Source organism: Phyllobates terribilis, unplaced genomic scaffold (genome assembly GCF_046119375.1).
Source record: "Phyllobates terribilis strain yellow unplaced genomic scaffold, ASM4611937v1 Scaffold_8__6_contigs__length_399053987, whole genome shotgun sequence".
NCBI lineage: Eukaryota > Metazoa > Chordata > Amphibia > Anura > Dendrobatidae > Phyllobates > Phyllobates terribilis.
The window spans coordinates 278,505,390-278,526,035 of NW_027362768.1; the positions used below are offsets into that span (position 1 = coordinate 278,505,390).

The window sequence follows — 20,646 nt, forward strand, 5'->3', positions numbered from 1 at the left end:
TATAATGCACAGCCCATAGTCCATACATGTAGTATAATGCACAGCCCATAGTTATTCATGTAGTATAATGCACAGCCCATAGTCATTCATGTAGTATAATGCACAGCCCATAGTCATACATGTAGTATAATGCACAGCCCATAGTCATACATGTAGTGTAATGCACAGCCCATAGTCATACATGTAGTGTAATGCACAGCCCATAGTCATACATGTAGTGTAATGCACAGCCCATAGTCATACATGTAGTATAATGCACAGCCCATAGTCCATACATGTAGTATAATGCACAGCCCATAGTCCATACATGTAGTATAATGCACAGCCCATAGTTATTCATGTAGTATAATGCACAGCCCATAGTCCATACATGTAGTATAATGCACAGCCCATAGTCATTTATGTAGTTTAAAGCACAGCCCATAGTCATTCATGTAGTGTAATGCACAGCCCATAGTCATACATGTAGTGTAATGCACAGCCCATAATCCATACATGTAGTATAATGCACAGCCCATAGTTATTCATGTAGTATAATGCACAGCCCATAGTCCATACATGTAGTATAATGCACAGCCCATAGTCATTCATGTAGTATAATGCACAGCCCATAGTCCATACATGTAGTATAATGCACAGCCCATAGTCCATACATGTAGTATAATGCACAGCCCATAGTCCATACATGTAGTATAATGCACAGCCCATAGTCATTCATGTAGTATAAGGCACAGCCCATAGTCCATACATGTAGTATAATGCACAGCCCATAGTCCATACATGTAGTGTAATGCACAGCCCATAGTCATTCATGTAGTATAATGCACAGCCCATAGTCATTCATGTAGTATAATGCACAGCCCATAGTCATACATGTAGTATAATGCACAGCCCATAGTCCATACATGTAGTATAATGCACAGCCCATAGTCCATTCATGTAGTATAATGCACAGCCCATAGTCATTCATGTAGTATAATGCACAGCCCATAGTCCATACATGTAGTATAATGCACAGCCCATAGTCCATACATGTAGTGTAATGCACAACCCATAGTCCATACATGTAGTGTAATGCACAGCCCATACTCATTCATGTAGTATAATGCACAGCCCATAGTCATTCATGTAGTATAATGCACAGCCCATAGTCCATACATGTAGTATAATGCACAGCCCATAGTCCATACATGTAGTATAATGCACAGCCCATAGTCCATACATGTAGTATAATGCACAGCCTATAGTCATTCATGTAGTATAATGCACAGCCCATAGTCATTCATGTAGTATAATGCACAGCCCATAGTCATTCATGTAGTATAATGCACAGCCCATAGTCATTCATGTAGTATAATGCACAGCCCATAGTCATACATGTAGTATAATGCACAGCCCATAGTCCATACATGTAGTATAATGCACAGCCCATAGTCCATACATGTAGTATAATGCACAGCCCATAGTCATTCATGTAGTATAATGCACAGCCCATAGTCCATACATGTAGTATAATGCACAGCCCATAGTTATTCATGTAGTATAATGCACAGCCCATAGTCATTCATGTAGTATAATGCACAGCCCATAGTCCATACATGTAGTATAATGCACAGCCCATAGTCATTCATGTAGTATAATGCACAGCCCATAGTCCATACATGTAGTATAATACACAGCCCATAATCATTCATGTAGTATAATGCACAGCCCATAGTCCATACATGTAGTATAATGCACAGCCCATAGTCCGTACATGTAGTATAATGCACAGCCCATAGTCATTCATGTAGTATAATGCACAGCCCATAGTCATTCATGTAGTATAATGCACAGCCCATAGTCATTCATGTAGTATAATGCACAGCCCATAGTCATTCATGTAGTATAATGCACAGCCCATAGTCCATACATGTAGTATAATGCACAGCCCATAATCATTCATGTAGTATAATGCACAGCCCATAGTCATTCATGTAGTATAATGCACAGCCCATATTCCATACATGTAGTATAATGCACAGCCCATAGTCATTCATGTAGTATAATGCACAGCCCATAGTCCATACATGTAGTGTAATGCACAGCCCATAGTCATTCATGTAGTATAATGCACAGCCCATAGTCATTCATGTAGTATAATGCACAGCCCATAGTCCATACATGTAGTATAATGCACAGCCCATAGTCCATACATGTAGTGTAATGCACAGCCCATAGTCCATACATGTAGTGTAATGCACAGCCCATAGTCATTCATGTAGTATAATGCACAGCCCATAGTCATTCATGTAGTATAATGCACAGCCCATAGTCCATACATGTAGTATAATGCACAGCCCATAGTCCATACATGTAGTGTAATGCACAGCCCATAGTCCATACATGTAGTATAATGCACAGCCCATAGTCCGTACATGTAGTATAATGCACAGCCCATAGTCATTCATGTAGTATAATGCACAGCCCATAGTCATTCATGTAGTATAATGCACAGCCCATAGTCCATACATGTAGTATAATGCACAGCCCATAGTCATTCATGTAGTATAATGCACAGCCCATAGTCATTCATGTAGTATAATGCACAGCCCATAGTCCATACATGTAGTATAATGCACAGCCCATAATCATTCATGTAGTATAATGCACAGCCCATAGTCCATACATGTAGTATAATACACAGCCCATAATCATTCATGTAGTATAATGCACAGCCCATAGTCCATACATGTAGTATAATGCACAGCCCATAGTCCATACATGTAGTATAATGCACAGCCCATAGTCATTCATGTAGTATAATGCACAGCCCATAGTCATTCATGTAGTATAATGCACAGCCCATAGTCCATACATGTAGTATAATGCACAGCCCATAGTCATACATGTAGTATAATGCACAGCCCATAGTGATACATGTAGTATAATGCACAGCCCATAGTCATTCATGTAGTATAATGCACAGCCCATAGTCCATACATGTAGTATAATGCACAGCCCATAGTCCATACATGTAGTATAATGCACAGCCCATAGTCATTCATGTAGTATAATGCACAGCCCATAGTCCATACATGTAGTATAATGCACAGCCCATAGTCATACATGTAGTATAATGCACAGCCCATAGTCCATCCATGTAGTATAATGCACAGCCTATAGTCATTCATGTAGTATAATGCACAGCCCATAGTCATTCATGTAGTATAATGCACAGCCCATAGTCCATACATGTAGTATAATGCACAGCCCATAGTCCATACATGTAGTATAATGCACAGCCCATAGTCATACATGTAGTATAATGCACAGCCCATAGTCATTCATGTAGTATAATGCACAGCCCATAGTCCATACATGTAGTATAATGCACAGCCCATAGTCCATACATGTAGTATAATGCACAGCCCATAGTCCATACATGTAGTATAATGCACAGCCCATAGTCATTCATGTAGTATAATGCACAGCCCATAATCATTCATGTAGTATAATGCACAGCCCATAGTCATACATGTAGTATAATGCACAGCCCATAGTCATTCATGTAGTATAATGCACAGCCCATAGTCATTCATGTAGTATAATGCACAGCCCATAGTCATACATGTAGTATAATGCACAGCCCATAGTCCATACATGTAGTATAATGCACAGCCCATAGTCATACATGTAGTATAATGCACAGCCCATAGTCCATCCATGTAGTATAATGCACAGCCCATAGTCATACATGTAGTATAATGCACAGCCCATAGTCATTCATGTAGTATAATGCACAGCCCATAGTCCATACATGTAGTATAATGCACAGCCCATAGTCCATACATGTAGTATAATGCACAGCCCATAGTCATTCATGTAGTATAATGCACAGTCCATAGTCATTCATGTAGTATAATGCACAGCCCATAGTCATTCATGTAGTATAATGCACAGCCCATAGTCATTCATGTAGTATAATGCACAGCCTATAGTCATTCATGTAGTATAATGCACAGCCCATAGTCCATACATGTAGTATAATGCACAGCCCATAGTCATACATGTAGTATAATGCACAGCCCATAGTCCATACATGTAGTATAATGCACAGCCCATAGTCATACATGTAGTATAATGCACAGCCCATGGTCCATCCATGTAGTATAATGCACAGCCCATAGTCATTCATGTAGTATAATGCACAGCCCATAGTCATTCATGTAGTATAATGCACAGCCCATAGTCCATACATGTAGTATAATGCACAGCCTATAGTCATTCATGTAGTATAATGCACAGCCCATAGTCATACATGTAGTATAATGCACAGCCCATAGTCATTCATGTAGTATAATGCACAGCCCATAGTCCATACATGTAGTATAATGCACAGCCCATAGTCCATACATGTAGTATAATGCACAGCCCATAGTCATTCATGTAGTATAATGCACAGCCCATAGTCATTCATGTAGTATAATGCACAGCCCATAGTCCATACATGTAGTATAATGCACAGCCTATAGTCATTCATGTAGTATAATGCACAGCCCATAGTCCATACATGTAGTATAATGCACAGCCTATAGTCATTCATGTAGTATAATGCACAGCCCATAGTCCATACATGTAGTATAATGCACAGCCCATAGTCATTCATGTAGTATAATGCACAGCCCATAGTCCATACATGTAGTATAATGCACAGCCCATAGTCCATACATGTAGTATAATGCACAGCCCATAGTCCATACATGTAGTATAATGCACAGCCCATAGTCATACATGTAGTATAATGCACAGCCCATAGTCCATACATGTAGTATAATGCACAGCCCATAGTCCATACATGTAGTATAATGCACAGCCCATAGTCATACATGTAGTATAATGCACAGCCCATAGTCCATACATGTAGTATAATGCACAGCCCATAGTCCATACATGTAGTATAATGCACAGCCCATAGTCATACATGTAGTATAATGCACAGCCCATAGTCCATACATGTAGTATAATGCACAGCCCATAGTCATACATGTAGTATAATGCACAGCCCATAGTCATACATGTAGTATAATGCACAGCCCATAGTCCATACATGTAGTGTAATGCACAGCCCATAGTCATCCATCAAGTATAATGCACAGCCCATAGTCATTCATGTAGTATAATGCACAGCCCATAGTCATTCATGTAGTATAATGCACAGCCCATAGTCATTCATGTAGTATAATGCACAGCCCATAGTCCATCCATGTAGTATAATGCACAGCCCATAGCCCATACATGTAGTGTAATGCACAGCCCATAGTCCATACATGTAGTGTAATGCACAGCCCATAGTCATACATGTAGTATAATGCGCAGCCCATAGTCCATTCATGTAGTATAATGCACAGCCCATAGTCATTCATGTAGTATAAGGCACAGCCCATAGTCCATACATGTAGTATAATGCACAGCCCATAGTCCATACATGTAGTGTAATGCACAACCCATAGTCCATACATGTAGTGTAATGCACAGCCCATAGTCATTCATGTAGTATAATGCACAGCCCATAGTCATTCATGTAGTATAATGCACAGCCCATAGTCATTCATGTAGTATAATGCACAGCCCATAGTCATTCATGTAGTATAATGCACAGCCCATAGTCCATACATGTAGTATAATGCACAGCCCATAGTCATTCATGTAGTATAATGCACAGCCCATAGTCATTCATGTAGTATAATGCACAGCCCATAGTCATTCATGTAGTATAATGCACAGCCCATAGTCATTCATGTAGTATAATGCACAGCCCATAGTCATTCATGTAGTATAATGCACAGCCCATAGTCATTCATGTAGTATAATGCACAGCCCATAGTCCATACATGTAGTATAATGCACAGCCCATAGTCATTCATGTAGTATAATGCACAGCCCATAGTCATTCATGTAGTATAATGCACAGCCCATAGTCCATACATGTAGTATAATGCACAGCCCATAGTCATTCATGTAGTATAATGCACAGCCCATAGTCCATACATGTAGTATAATGCACAGCCCATAGTCCATACATGTAGTATAATGCACAGCCCATAGTCATTTATGTAGTATAAAGCACAGCCCATAGTCATTCATGTAGTATAATGCACAGCCCATAGTCCATACATGTAGTATAATGCACAGCCCATAGTTATTCATGTAGTATAATGCACAGCCCATAGTCATTCATGTAGTATAATGCACAGCCCATAGTCATACATGTAGTGTAATGCACAGCCCATAGTCATACATGTAGTGTAATGCACAGCCCATAGTCATACATGTAGTGTAATGCACAGCCCATAGTCATACATGTAGTGTAATGCACAGCCCATAGTCATACATGTAGTGTAATGCACAGCCCATAGTCATACATGTAGTATAATGCACAGCCCATAGTCCATACATGTAGTATAATGCACAGCCCATAGTCATTCATGTAGTATAATGCACAGCCCATAGTCCATACATGTAGTATAATGCACAGCCCATAGTCCATACATGTAGTATAATGCACAGCCCATAGTCCATACATGTAGTATAATGCACAGCCCATAGTCATTTATGTAGTATAATGCACAGCCCATAGTCATTCATGTAGTATAATGCACAGCCCATAGTCCATACATGTAGTATAATGCACAGCCCATAGTTATTCATGTAGTATAATGCACAGCCCATAGTCATTCATGTAGTATAATGCACAGCCCATAGTCATACATGTAGTGTAATGCACAGCCCATAGTCATACATGTAGTGTAATGCACAGCCCATAGTCATACATGTAGTGTAATGCACAGCCCATAGTCATACATGTAGTGTAATGCACAGCCCATAGTCATACATGTAGTGTAATGCACAGCCCATAGTCATACATGTAGTATAATGCACAGCCCATAGTCCATACATGTAGTATAATGCACAGCCCATAGTCCATACATGTAGTATAATGCACAGCCCATAGTTATTCATGTAGTATAATGCACAGCCCATAGTCCATACATGTAGTATAATGCACAGCCCATAGTCATTTATGTAGTTTAAAGCACAGCCCATAGTCATTCATGTAGTGTAATGCACAGCCCATAGTCATACATGTAGTGTAATGCACAGCCCATAATCCATACATGTAGTATAATGCACAGCCCATAGTCATTTATGTAGTATAATGCACAGCCCATAGTCATTCATGTAGTGTAATGCACAGCCCATAGTCATACATGTAGTGTAATGCACAGCCCATAATCCATACATGTAGTATAATGCACAGCCCATAGTCATTTATGTAGTATAAAGCACAGCCCATAGTCATTCATGTAGTATAATGCACAGCCCATAGTCATACATGTAGTATAATGCACAGCCCATAGTCATACATGTAGTATAATGCACAGCCCATAGTGATACATGTAGTATAATGCACAGCCCATAGTCCATACATGTAGTATAATGCACAGCCCATAGTCATTCATGTAGTGTAATGCACAGCCCATAGTCATTCATGTAGTATAATGCACAGCCCATAGTCCATACATGTAGTATAATGCACAGCCCATAGTCATACATGTAGTATAATGCACAGCCCATAGTGATACATGTAGTATAATGCACAGCCCATAGTCATACATGTAGTATAATGCACAGCCTATAGTCATTCATGTAGTGTAATGCACAGCCCATAATCCATACATGTAGTATAATGCACAGCCCATAGTCATTTATGTAGTATAAAGCACAGCCCATAGTCATTCATGTAGTATAATGCACAGCCCATAGTCATACATGTAGTATAATGCACAGCCCATAATCCATACATGTAGTATAATGCACAGCCCATAGTCATTTATGTAGTATAAAGCACAGCCCATAGTCATTCATGTAGTATAATGCACAGCCCATAGTCATACATGTAGTATAATGCACAGCCCATAGTCATACATGTAGTGTAATGCACAGCCCATAATCCATACATGTAGTATAATGCACAGCCCATAGTCATTTATGTAGTATAAAGCACAGCCCATAGTCATTCATGTAGTATAATGCACAGCCCATAGTCATACATGTAGTATAATGCACAGCCCATAGTCATACATGTAGTATAATGCACAGCCCATAGTGATACATGTAGTATAATGCACAGCCCATAGTCCATACATGTAGTATAATGCACAGCCCATAGTCATTCATGTAGTGTAATGCACAGCCCATAGTCATTCATGTAGTATAATGCACAGCCCATAGTCCATACATGTAGTATAATGCACAGCCCATAGTCATTCATGTAGTATAATGCACAGTCCATAGTCATTCATGTAGTATAATGCACAGCCCATAGTCCATACATGTAGTATAATGCACAGCCCATAGTCATTCATGTAGTATAATGCACAGCCCATAGTCATTCATGTAGTGTAATGCACAGCCCATAGTCATACATGTAGTGTAATGCACAGCCCATAGTCCATACATGTAGTGTAATGCACAGCCCATAGTTATTCATGTAGTATAATGCACAGCCCATAGTCCATACATGTAGTATAATGCACAGCCCATAGTCATTCATGTAGTATAATGCACAGCCCATAGTCATTCATGTAGTATAATGCACAGCCCATAGTCCATACATGTAGTGTAATGCACAACCCATAGTCCATACATGTAGTGTAATGCACAGCCCATAGTCATTCATGTAGTATAATGCACAGCCCATAGTCATACATGTAGTATAATGCACAGCCCATAGTCCATACATGTAGTATAATGCACAGCCCATAGTCCGTACATGTAGTATAATGCACAGCCCATAGTCATTCATGTAGTATAATGCACAGCCCATAGTCATTCATGTAGTATAATGCACAGCCCATAGTCATTCATGTAGTATAATGCACAGCCCATAGTCATTCATGTAGTATAATGCACAGCCTATAGTCATTCATGTAGTATAATGCACAGCCCATAGTCCATACATGTAGTATAATGCACAGCCCATAGTCATACATGTAGTATAATGCACAGCCCATAGTCCATACATGTAGTATAATGCACAGCCCATAGTCATACATGTAGTATAATGCACAGCCCATAGTCCATCCATGTAGTATAATGCACAGCCCATAGTCATACATGTAGTATAATGCACAGCCCATAGTCATTCATGTAGTATAATGCACAGCCCATAGTCCATACATGTAGTATAATGCACAGCCCATAGTCCATACATGTAGTATAATGCACAGCCCATAGTCATTCATGTAGTATAATGCACAGCCCATAGTCATTCATGTAGTATAATGCACAGCCCATAGTCCATACATGTAGTATAATGCACAGCCTATAGTCATTCATGTAGTATAATGCACAGCCCATAGTCCATACATGTAGTATAATGCACAGCCTATAGTCATTCATGTAGTATAATGCACAGCCCATAGTCCATACATGTAGTATAATGCACAGCCCATAGTCCATACATGTAGTATAATGCACAGCCCATAGTCCATACATGTAGTATAATGCACAGCCCATAGTCATTCATGTAGTATAATGCACAGCCCATAGTCCATACATGTAGTATAATGCACAGCCCATAGTCATACATGTAGTATAATGCACAGCCCATAGTCCATCCATGTAGTATAATGCACAGCCTATAGTCATTCATGTAGTATAATGCACAGCCCATAGTCCTTACATGTAGTATAATGCACAGCCCATAGTCCATACATGTAGTATAATGCACAGCCCATAGTCATTCATGTAGTATAATGCACAGCCCATAGTCATTCATGTAGTATAATGCACAGCCCATAGTCCATACATGTAGTATAATGCACAGCCCATAGTCCATACATGTAGTATAATGCACAGCCCATAGTCATTCATGTAGTATAATGCACAGCCCATAGTCATTCATGTAGTATAATGCACAGCCCATAGTCATTCATGTAGTATAATGCACAGCCTATAGTCATTCATGTAGTATAATGCACAGCCCATAGTCCATACATGTAGTATAATGCACAGCCCATAGTCATACATGTAGTATAATGCACAGCCCATAGTCCATACATGTAGTATAATGCACAGCCCATAGTCATACATGTAGTATAATGCACAGCCCATAGTCCATCCATGTAGTATAATGCACAGCCCATAGTCATACATGTAGTATAATGCACAGCCCATAGTCCATCCATGTAGTATAATGCACAGCCCATAGTCATTCATGTAGTGTAATGCACAGCCCATAGTCATTCATGTAGTATAATGCACAGCCCATAGTCCATACATGTAGTATAATGCACAGCCCATAGTCCATACATGTAGTATAATGCACAGCCCATAGTCATTCATGTAGTATAATGCACAGCTCATAGTCATTCATGTAGTATAATGCACAGCCCATAGTCATTCATGTAGTATAATGCACAGCCCATAGTCCATACATGTAGTATAATGCACAGCCCATAGTCCATACATGTAGTATAATGCACAGCCCATAGTCATTCATGTAGTATAATGCACAGCTCATAGTCATTCATGTAGTATAATGCACAGCCCATAGTCATTCATGTAGTATAATGCACAGCCCATAGTCATTCATGTAGTATAATGCACAGCCCATAGTCCATACATGTAGTATAATGCACAGCCTATAGTCATTCATGTAGTATAATGCACAGCCCATAGTCCATACATGTAGTATAATGCACAGCCTATAGTCATTCATGTAGTATAATGCACAGCCCATAGTCCATACATGTAGTATAATGCACAGCCCATAGTCATTCATGTAGTATAATGCACAGCCCATAGTCCATACATGTAGTATAATGCACAGCCCATAGTCCATACATGTAGTATAATGCACAGCCCATAGTCCATACATGTAGTATAATGCACAGCCCATAGTCATACATGTAGTATAATGCACAGCCCATAGTCCATACATGTAGTATAATGCACAGCCCATAGTCCATACATGTAGTGTAATGCACAGCCCATAGTTATACATGTAGTATAATGCACAGCCCATAGTCATACATGTAGTATAATGCACAGCCCATAGTCCATCCATGTAGTATAATGCACAGCCCATAGTCATCCATCAAGTATAATGCACAGCCCATAGTCATTCATGTAGTATAATGCACAGCCCATAGTCCATCCATGTAGTATAATGCACAGCCCATAGCCCATACATGTAGTGTAATGCACAGCCCATAGTCCATACATGTAGTGTAATGCACAGCCCATAGTCATACAATGTAGTATAATGCACAGCCCATAGTCCATTCATGTAGTATAATGCACAGCCCATAGTCATTCATGTAGTATAAGGCACAGCCCATAGTCCATACATGTAGTATAATGCACAGCCCATAGTCCATACATGTAGTGTAATGCACAACCCATAGTCCATACATGTAGTGTAATGCACAGCCCATAGTCATTCATGTAGTATAATGCACAGCCCATAGTCATTCATGTAGTATAACGCACAGCCCATAGTCATTCATGTAGTATAACGCACAGCCCATAGTCATTCATGTAGTATAACGCACAGCCCATAGTCATTCATGTAGTATAATGCACAGCCCATAGTCATTCATGTAGTATAATGCACAGCCCATAGTCATTCATGTAGTATAATGCACAGCCCATAGTCATTCATGTAGTGTAATGCACAGCCCTTAGTCATACATGTAGTGTAATGCACAGCCCATAGTCATTTATGTAGTATAAAGCACAGCCCATAGTCATTCATGTAGTATAATGCACAGCCCATAGTCATTCATGTAGTGTAATGCACAGCCCATAGTCATACATGTAGTATAATGCACAGCCCATAGTCATACATGTAGTGTAATGCACAGCCCATAGTCCATACATGTAGTATAATGCACAGCCCATAGTCATTCATGTAGTATAATGCACAGCCTATAGTCATTCATGTAGTATAATGCACAGCCCATAGTCATTTATGTAGTGTAATGCACAGCCCATAGTCATTCATGTAGTATAATGCACAGCCCATAGTCATTCATGTAGTATAATGCACAGACCATAGTCATTCATGTAGTATAATGCACAGCCCATAGTCATTTATGTAGTATAAAGCACAGCCCATAGTCCATACATGTAGTATAATGCACAGCCCATAGTCATTTATGTAGTATAATGCACAGCCCATAATCCATACATGTAGTATAATGCACAGCCCATAGTCATTTATGTAGTATAATGCACAGCCCATAATCCATACATGTAGTATAATGCACAGCCCATTGTCATTTATGTAGTATAAAGCACAGCCCATAGTCATTCATGTAGTATAATGCACAGCCCATAGTCATTCATGTAGTATAATGCACAGACCATAGTCATTCATGTAGTATAATGCACAGCCCATAGTCATTCATGTAGTGTAATGCACAGCCCATAGTCCATACATGTAGTGTAATGCACAGCCCATAGTCATACATGTAGTATAATGCACAGCCCATAGTCATTCATGTAGTATAATGCACAGCCCATAGTCCATACATGTAGTATAATGCACAGCCCATAGTTATTCATGTAGTATAATGCACAGCCCATAGTCATTCATGTAGTATAATGCACAGCCCATAGTCATTCATGTAGTATAATGCACAGCCCATAGTCCATACATGTAGTATAATGCACAGCCCATAGTCATACATGTAGTATAATGCACAGCCCATAGTCATTCATGTAGTATAATGCACAGCCCATAGTCATTCATGTAGTATAATGCACAGACCATAGTCATTCATGTAGTATAATGCACAGCCCATAGTCATACATGTAGTGTAATGCACAGCCCATAGTCCATACATGTAGTATAATGCACAGCCCATAGTCATTCATGTAGTATAATGCACAGCCCATAGTCATTCATGTAGTATAATGCACAGCCCATAGTCCATACATGTAGTATAATGCACAGCCCATAGTCATTCATGTAGTGTAATGCACAGCCCATAGTCATACATGTAGTGTAATGCACAGCCCATAGTCATACATGTAGTGTAATGCACAGCCCATAGTCCATACATGTAGTATAATGCACAGCCCATAGTCCATACATGTAGTATAATGCACAGCCCATAGTCCATACATGTAGTGTAATGCACAACCCATAGTCCATACATGTAGTGTAATGCACAGCCCATAGTTATTCATGTAGTATAATGCACAGCCCATAGTCATGCATGTAGTATAATGCACAGCCCATAGTCATTCATGTAGTATAATGCACAGCCCATAGTCATTCATGTAATATAATGCACAGCCCATAGTCCATACATGTAGTATAATGCACAGCCCATAGTCCATACATGTAGTATAATGTACAGCCCATAGTCATTCATGTAATATAATGCACAGCCCATAGTCCATACATGTAGTATAATGCACAGCCCATAGTCCATACATGTAGTATAATGCACAGCCCATAGTCATTCATGTAGTATAATGCACAGCCCATAGTCCATACATGTAGTATAATGCACAGCCCATAGTCCATACATGTAGTATAATGCACAGCCCATAGTCCATTCATGTAGTATAATGCACAGCCCATAGTCATTCATGTAGTATAATGCACAGCCCATAGTCCATACATGTAGTATAATGCACAGCCCATAGTCATTCATGTAGTATAATGCACAGCCCATAGTCATTCATGTAGTATAATGCACAGCCCATAGTCATTCATGTAGTATAATGCACAGCCCATAGTCCATACATGTAGTGTAATGCACAACCCATAGTCCATACATGTAGTGTAATGCACAGCCCATAGTCATTCATGTAGTATAATGCACAGCCCATAGTCATTCATGTAGTATAATGCACAGCCCATAGTCCATACATGTAGTATAATGCACAGCCCATAGTCCATACATGTAGTATAATGCACAGCCCATAGTCCATACATGTAGTATAATGCACAGCCCATAGTCCATACATGTAGTATAATGCACAGCCCATAGTCATTCATGTAGTATAATGCACAGCCCATAGTCCATACATGTAGTATAATGCACAGCCCATAGTCATTCATGTAGTATAATGCACAGCCCATAGTCATTCATGTAGTATAATGCACAGCCCATAGTCCATACATGTAGTGTAATGCACAGCCCATAGTCATTCATGTAGTATAATGCACAGCCCATAGTCCATACATGTAGTGTAATGCACAGCCCATAGTCATACATGTAGTATAATGCACAGCCCATAGTCCATACATGTAGTATAATACACAGCCCATAATCATTCATGTAGTATACTGCACAGCCCATAGTCATACATGTAGTATAATGCACAGCCCATAGTCCATACATGTAGTATAATACACAGCCCATAGTCATTCATGTAGTATAATGCACAGCCCATAGTCCATACATGTAGTGTAATGCACAGCCCATAGTCCATACATGTAGTATAATGCACAGCCCATAGTCCATACATGTAGTATAATACACAGCCCATAATCATTCATGTAGTATAATGCACAGCCCATAGTCCATACATGTAGTATAATGCACAGCCCATAGTCCATACATGTAGTATAATGCACAGCCCATAGTCCATACATGTAGTATAATGCACAGCCCATAGTCCATACATGTAGTATAATGCACAGCCCATAGTCCATACATGTAGTATAATGCACAGCCCATAGTCATACATGTAGTATAATGCACAGCCCATAGTCATACATGTAGTATAATGCACAGCCCATAGTCATACATGTAGTATAATGCACAGCCCATAGTCCATACATGTAGTATAATGCACAGCCCATAGTCCATACATGTAGTATAATACACAGCCCATAGTCCATACATGTAGTATAATGCACAGCCCATAGTCATTCATGTAGTATAATGCACAGCCCATAGTCATCCATGTAGTATAATGCACAGCCCATAGTCCATACATGTAGTGTAATGCACAGCCCATAGTCCATACATGTAGTATAATGCACAGCCCATAGTCCGTACATGTAGTATAATGCACAGCCCATAGTCCATACATGTAGTATAATGCACAGCCCATAGTCCATACATGTAGTATAATGCACAGCCCATAGTCATTCATGTAGTATAATGCACAGCCCATAGTCATCCATCAAGTATAATGCACAGCCCATAGTCATTCATGTAGTATAATGCACAGCCCATAGTCATACATGTAGTATAATGCACAGCCCATAGTCATTCATGTAGTATAATGCACAGCCCATAGTCATTCATGTAGTATAATGCACAGCCCATAGTCATTCATGTAGTATAATGCACAGCCCATAGTCATTCATGTAGTATAATGCACAGCCCATAGTCCATACATGTAGTATAATGCACAGCCCATAGTCATTCATGTAGTATAATGCACAGCCCATAGTCATTCATGTAGTATAATGCACAGCCCATAGTCATACATGTAGTATAATGCACAGCCCATAGTCATACATGTAGTATAATGCACAGCCCATAGTCATTCATGTAGTATAATGCACAGCCCATAGTCATTCATGTAGTATAATGCACAGCCCATAGTCCATCCATGTAGTATAATGCACAGCCCATAGCCCATACATGTAGTATAATGCACAGCCCATAGTCATTCATGTAGTGTAATGCACAGCCCATAGTCATACATGTAGTGTAATGCACAGCCCATAGTCCATACATGTAGTGTAATGCACAGCCCATAGTCCATACATGTAGTATAATGCACAGCCCATAGTCCATTCATGTAGTATAATGCACAGCCCATAGTCCATACATGTAGTATAATGCACAGCCCATAGTCCATTCATGTAGTATAATGCACAGCCCATAGTCCATACATGTAGTATAATGCACAGCCCATAGTCATCCATGTAGTATAATGCACAGCCCATAGTCATTCATGTAGTATAATGCACAGCCCATAGTCATCCATGTAGTGTAATGCACAGCCCATAGTCCATACATGTAGTGTAATGCACAGCCCATAGTCATACATGTAGTATAATGCACAGCCCATAGTCATCCATGTAGTATAATGCACAGCCCATAGTCATTCATGTAGTATAATGCACAGCCCATAGTCATTCATGTAGTATAATGCACAGCCCATAGTCATCCATGTAGTGTAATGCACAGCCCATAGTCATCCATGTAGTAGTATGGCTACTGATTTAAAAAAAAAATACTCACCTTCCCTCCGCTCCCCCGTTGCGCAGCGTCTTCTTCTGAAGCTGACTTCATTGTGTGACGCGAATGCATGACGTCACTGCCACGCGCCCCCGATCACGTGCACTCCGACATTAGCTGCTGGCCTCTAATTGGTCTGTGCGGTGCAATACACTTTCCAATGGATGTGCTTCCGAGGATGCACATCTAGTTGAAGTTTCTGCTTGCATCAGCGGGCGCCTGACCCGCCGGCCAAGACGCAGCAGTGAACGTTTCAACTGGGGTCGTTACGCCCCTATGTGCATATTTGTAATCACAGGTACAATGTGCTGACATGCAGAAATATGGCAACATATTGTTAATAAAATATTAGAAAGTCACTTTCAATGTAACAAAACACATTTTATTGATTTAAATATATTTCATTTAGCAAAATACAAGGTGATTCACTGACTACTTTACCCGGGAAAAATTGCTGTAACTTCTAAAACAGACTGTCGACCATACTGAAATTTGGACTGTACATACCTTGGTTCATAAGAAACTTATGTTCTAAATCAGGTGTTGAAAATGTCCACTGTTCCTGTTGGCACCCAAAGACGCCTGCACGCGCCTTTCCATATTGTTGAATGTATTCCCGCAGGACATCTGGGGTCATAACCTAAATTTCTATCTGTATGTTCTCGGAGTGCCTATAATGTTTGTGGCTTGTTACTCTACACTCGACCTTTCAAGTGGCCCCAAAGGAAAAAATCCGGTGGAGCTAAATCATTCGATCTTGGTGGCCACAGTCCCTTGGAAAACACTCTGTCTGCGGATTTCGACCTCCAAACGTCTTTAGAAACTCAGTTTTCCAATAAGTTTTCACAATGGAAACCCTCTCCTCCAAACTGGATACAACCGGCGGGGCGACAAGCTGGCGAGACCACTCTACGCGAGGAAGATTCTCATTGCTGAGGTTAATTGCACTCTCACTTCTCATGAACAAAGTATGTACAGTCCAAATTTCAGTATGGTCGACTGTCTCTTTTAAAGTTTCAGCAATTTTTCCGGATAAAGGAGCGAGTGAATCACTCTGTATAAACAGCATGAAAAACTCACCACATCTCAGTGTGCAGCAACTTAAGGTATACATATATATTCTACTATCTATTAGGTTTAGGGTCCCATTAGAGAAAGATACACCTTGTTGCAGCTGGTGGGCTCTTACACTGTATGTGCGAAGTACCTTCATTTTTGTATTTCATATAGCAGTACTGCAGTCCAAATATCCCATTCAATGTTTGCATACATCTTAGCACTTACAAAGTGCTGCTGTATTCTTTCTGTCTATCTATCTATCTCTGGAGCGAATACAGGCAGAAGAGACCCCTGTGCAAGAACAATATATGAGCCCTTTGCAGTCCAATAGCTTAATAATGCACAATTCCAACTGCTTTGGAGGTGGACGTGGACCCTCTTACCCAGGGTTGCCAACTGTCCAGAAATTCCACAACAGTCTGTAAAATTAGGTAACTGTCATTAAAAAAATAAGACCTCTGTGATTTTTTTTAAAGTTGAAGAAACTTATACAGATTATCATGATTGCACGTAACATCATTTTACATTTTATAGTGAATGCAGCTGATGTCTTCATATAAGATTTATGGCCTGAGACATGTCACTGATAATCATAATGATTTATTATGGTTTTACAACGTATCGTCCGTGATTTTTGATAAACTGTCCATAAAAAATAAAAAAGTCAAGTTGGCAGCCCTGTATCTTACCTCTTTGGCCCTTGTGCGGCTGCACAGGTTGCACCAATGCTAAGTCCGCTCCTGATCTATCCATCTATCTATGTATCATGTCTATTTTCAGGAGACTCCCCTTGCGCTAACTCCTGCTGTCCCCTGTTGTAGCAGCGGTGCTGGGGCAGGAGCCGGCTTCACGTCACCTTCCAGTGGGAGGAACAGACTGTGTCTCTGTCAGCTGTTCCTAGATAATCAAATGGTGCACTCCTTACCAGAGCACTTATTAAACTCCCAGGTGTTCTGTTACCTGCATGATCAGGTATCATTGTACTTGGTGAATTATTAAACCATTCTCTCTTCCCCTCTCCCTGTGGTCAACGTCCAAACTCCGCTGGTAGAGGTACCTTCTTCTTTTTTCTTGCTGACTCCAGGAGAGAGCAGCCATGGCTCGAGAAATGGATTCCATTTATACCTCCACAATTGCCTCGTATAAGGTGAGATCGCTCTCCTCCTATACTTCATACATAAAATTATCTGTTCTTATTTATATCCTAATTCAAAAATGATCAAATTTAACAGTTGAAGGGAAATCTATGAATTTACTGCAGATACTTAGTTCTATAATCAGAAGATGGAGGAGAATGTATTATCCAGTTTTCAAAGAAAGAAATAGTTTCTTGAAAATTTAGATTCTCTGTAATTCACATCTATCTATTTGTCAGTGGACGGCCTTTACAAGCAGGAACAATCCGATAATGGATCAGGGAAGTTGCTGGGAATTCCCTCTCATCCCAACACTTGATTTTTTTATGAAAGTGAATATCTACTGCTTCGTAGACTTTATATTAGGCAATAAAAGTAGATTCTCTGGAGTTTGAATTTCTTATAAAAGGAATCTCCTGATTGTGAAGGGATCAATAAGTATGTCTTGCTGTATATGCAACTTCATCATTTATAGGATCGGTGTCAATGACTAACTCGGGTTTAATTGTAAATAGTAAAGATGACTCTCGTAATGAGAACCGGCTTTACAGGAAGAAATCAATGACTTTTTCTGGCAAGAACGTATATAATTTTTCTTTATAGTTCTGTTTCACTATATTCTAGATTTCATAGAGATCCATACTCGTACACAAGGACAGAACAGATACACTACTATAATCACACTCACATTCAAAGCAAAAAAGAGTTCAGCCAATGTATCAACCTAATTTTTCATTTTTTCTTTGCAGAAAATTTTAGGTCAATTTAACCCAGCTCTGGAAAACCTTGTATACCTAGGTAATAACTACCTCCGAGCATTAAGTGGTAAGTGTCTCTACCATTGTGCCACATATTAAGTATTTGATATTCTTTCAATGTAACCAGAACATTGCACCGGACATTCATTTTGAGCATTTTATCTCTAGACATTCGGTCACTGCTAAAGTTGGACATGGACTATAGATGATAATCTAGAGGTTCTGTTAACCATGTATTGCATAGGTTAGCTTTTATTTGCCATGCCGATAGGGCTGCATGGTGGCTCAGTGGTTAGCACTGCAGCCTTGCAGCGCAGGGGTCCTGGGTTCAAATCCCACCAAGGACAACACCTGCAAGGAGTTTGTATGTTCCCCTTGTTTGTGTGGATTTCCTCCGGGTTCTCCGGTTTCCTCCCACACTCCAAAGACATACTGATAGGGAATGTAGATTGTATCCCCCGGGGGCCCCTGTGCAGACATGGGCCTCCAACCCCACTGTGTGGGCAGTACTTGGCATAATTCACTTGGTACAGAAAAGTGCAGCATATCATCATTCATTTATCAAACTTTATCAGCTTATTATTATATAGCGGCAGAGGTAAATTTTAGAAAGAGGGTAATGTAATATTTGCATTCAGGTGAATAGTGGGCCCTTCCAATGTCAATGTTACTGGTGGGCACTTGGCACCCCAGTCCAACACTGCACAACTTGTGCCCCTTGATGCCAGTTTTTGTGGCCTCCATCCAACAGGACATAAATGTATTTCTCTGTCTGTGTCCCAATACGCACAGCTGGGAAAGAGCAGCCACTTTTTTTCTGATGGAGGGAATAGATTGCTGTCATTGGATGGCAGCTCTGTTCTTTCTTCCCTATATATCCCCAAATATTGTAGGTATTAGTGGAGATCTTTGGAGATACAGGTTGGCATGCACTAGTGACTTCTCATATAAATCTTCCATGTCAGAAAGAGTGGGGAAAGGGGCCAGGTAAGTGTTTATGGTGCACTATGTGCATGGGGCACTATCTGGCGCTTATGGCGGACAGTGTGTGCATGACTCTCTTATTGATACTATTATCAATGTGTCTAGTATAATCGTGTTTCTTAAGAAAGTAGTAAATTGCAGCATGCCATTAATGATTATCTGGGCCAATATGTCAGGCAGTGCTTTGGTTATCACATGAATGAATGATGATACTTAATGTCAAAAAGACTAGTGACTCCTTGTCCTGAATGGTTCTGCAGTAAAGTGGTTTCCTATGGCTGGTATACGCCATCACTGACCCCCACTCCGATCCTGAGAATGAAGGGGGTACAGTTCTGATGTAGCGCTCTGCCCTCTTTAATCATAAAATGATGCCAGAAATATGCCATTATTAACACCCTTTGTAAACACTCTGCCAATGGGCAGGAATATACATGTGGG

At 40.1% G+C, this 20,646-nt stretch overlaps 1 protein-coding gene and 1 long non-coding RNA gene across 3 annotated transcripts in view; one reads left to right on the plus strand and one right to left on the minus strand.

The window, feature by feature from the left end:
- Nucleotides 1-18,276, minus strand: part of LOC141157258 (uncharacterized) — a 114,114-nt gene extending 95,838 nt beyond the window's left edge. For both annotated transcript variants that reach the window (XR_012247772.1, XR_012247773.1), the window contains exon 1: nt 18,017-18,276. This is a non-coding gene — a long non-coding RNA (uncharacterized lncRNA). The remainder of the gene's footprint in view (nt 1-18,016) is intronic.
- BAIAP2L2 (BAR/IMD domain containing adaptor protein 2 like 2) overlaps nt 18,262-20,646 on the plus strand; it is a 141,601-nt gene continuing 139,216 nt past the window's right edge. Inside the window, exons 1-2 of the mRNA XM_073644288.1 lie at nt 18,262-18,474; nt 19,213-19,288. Of these exons, the coding sequence (XP_073500389.1) occupies nt 18,424-18,474; nt 19,213-19,288 (127 nt within the window). The 5' untranslated portion in view covers nt 18,262-18,423. The remainder of the gene's footprint in view (nt 18,475-19,212; nt 19,289-20,646) is intronic.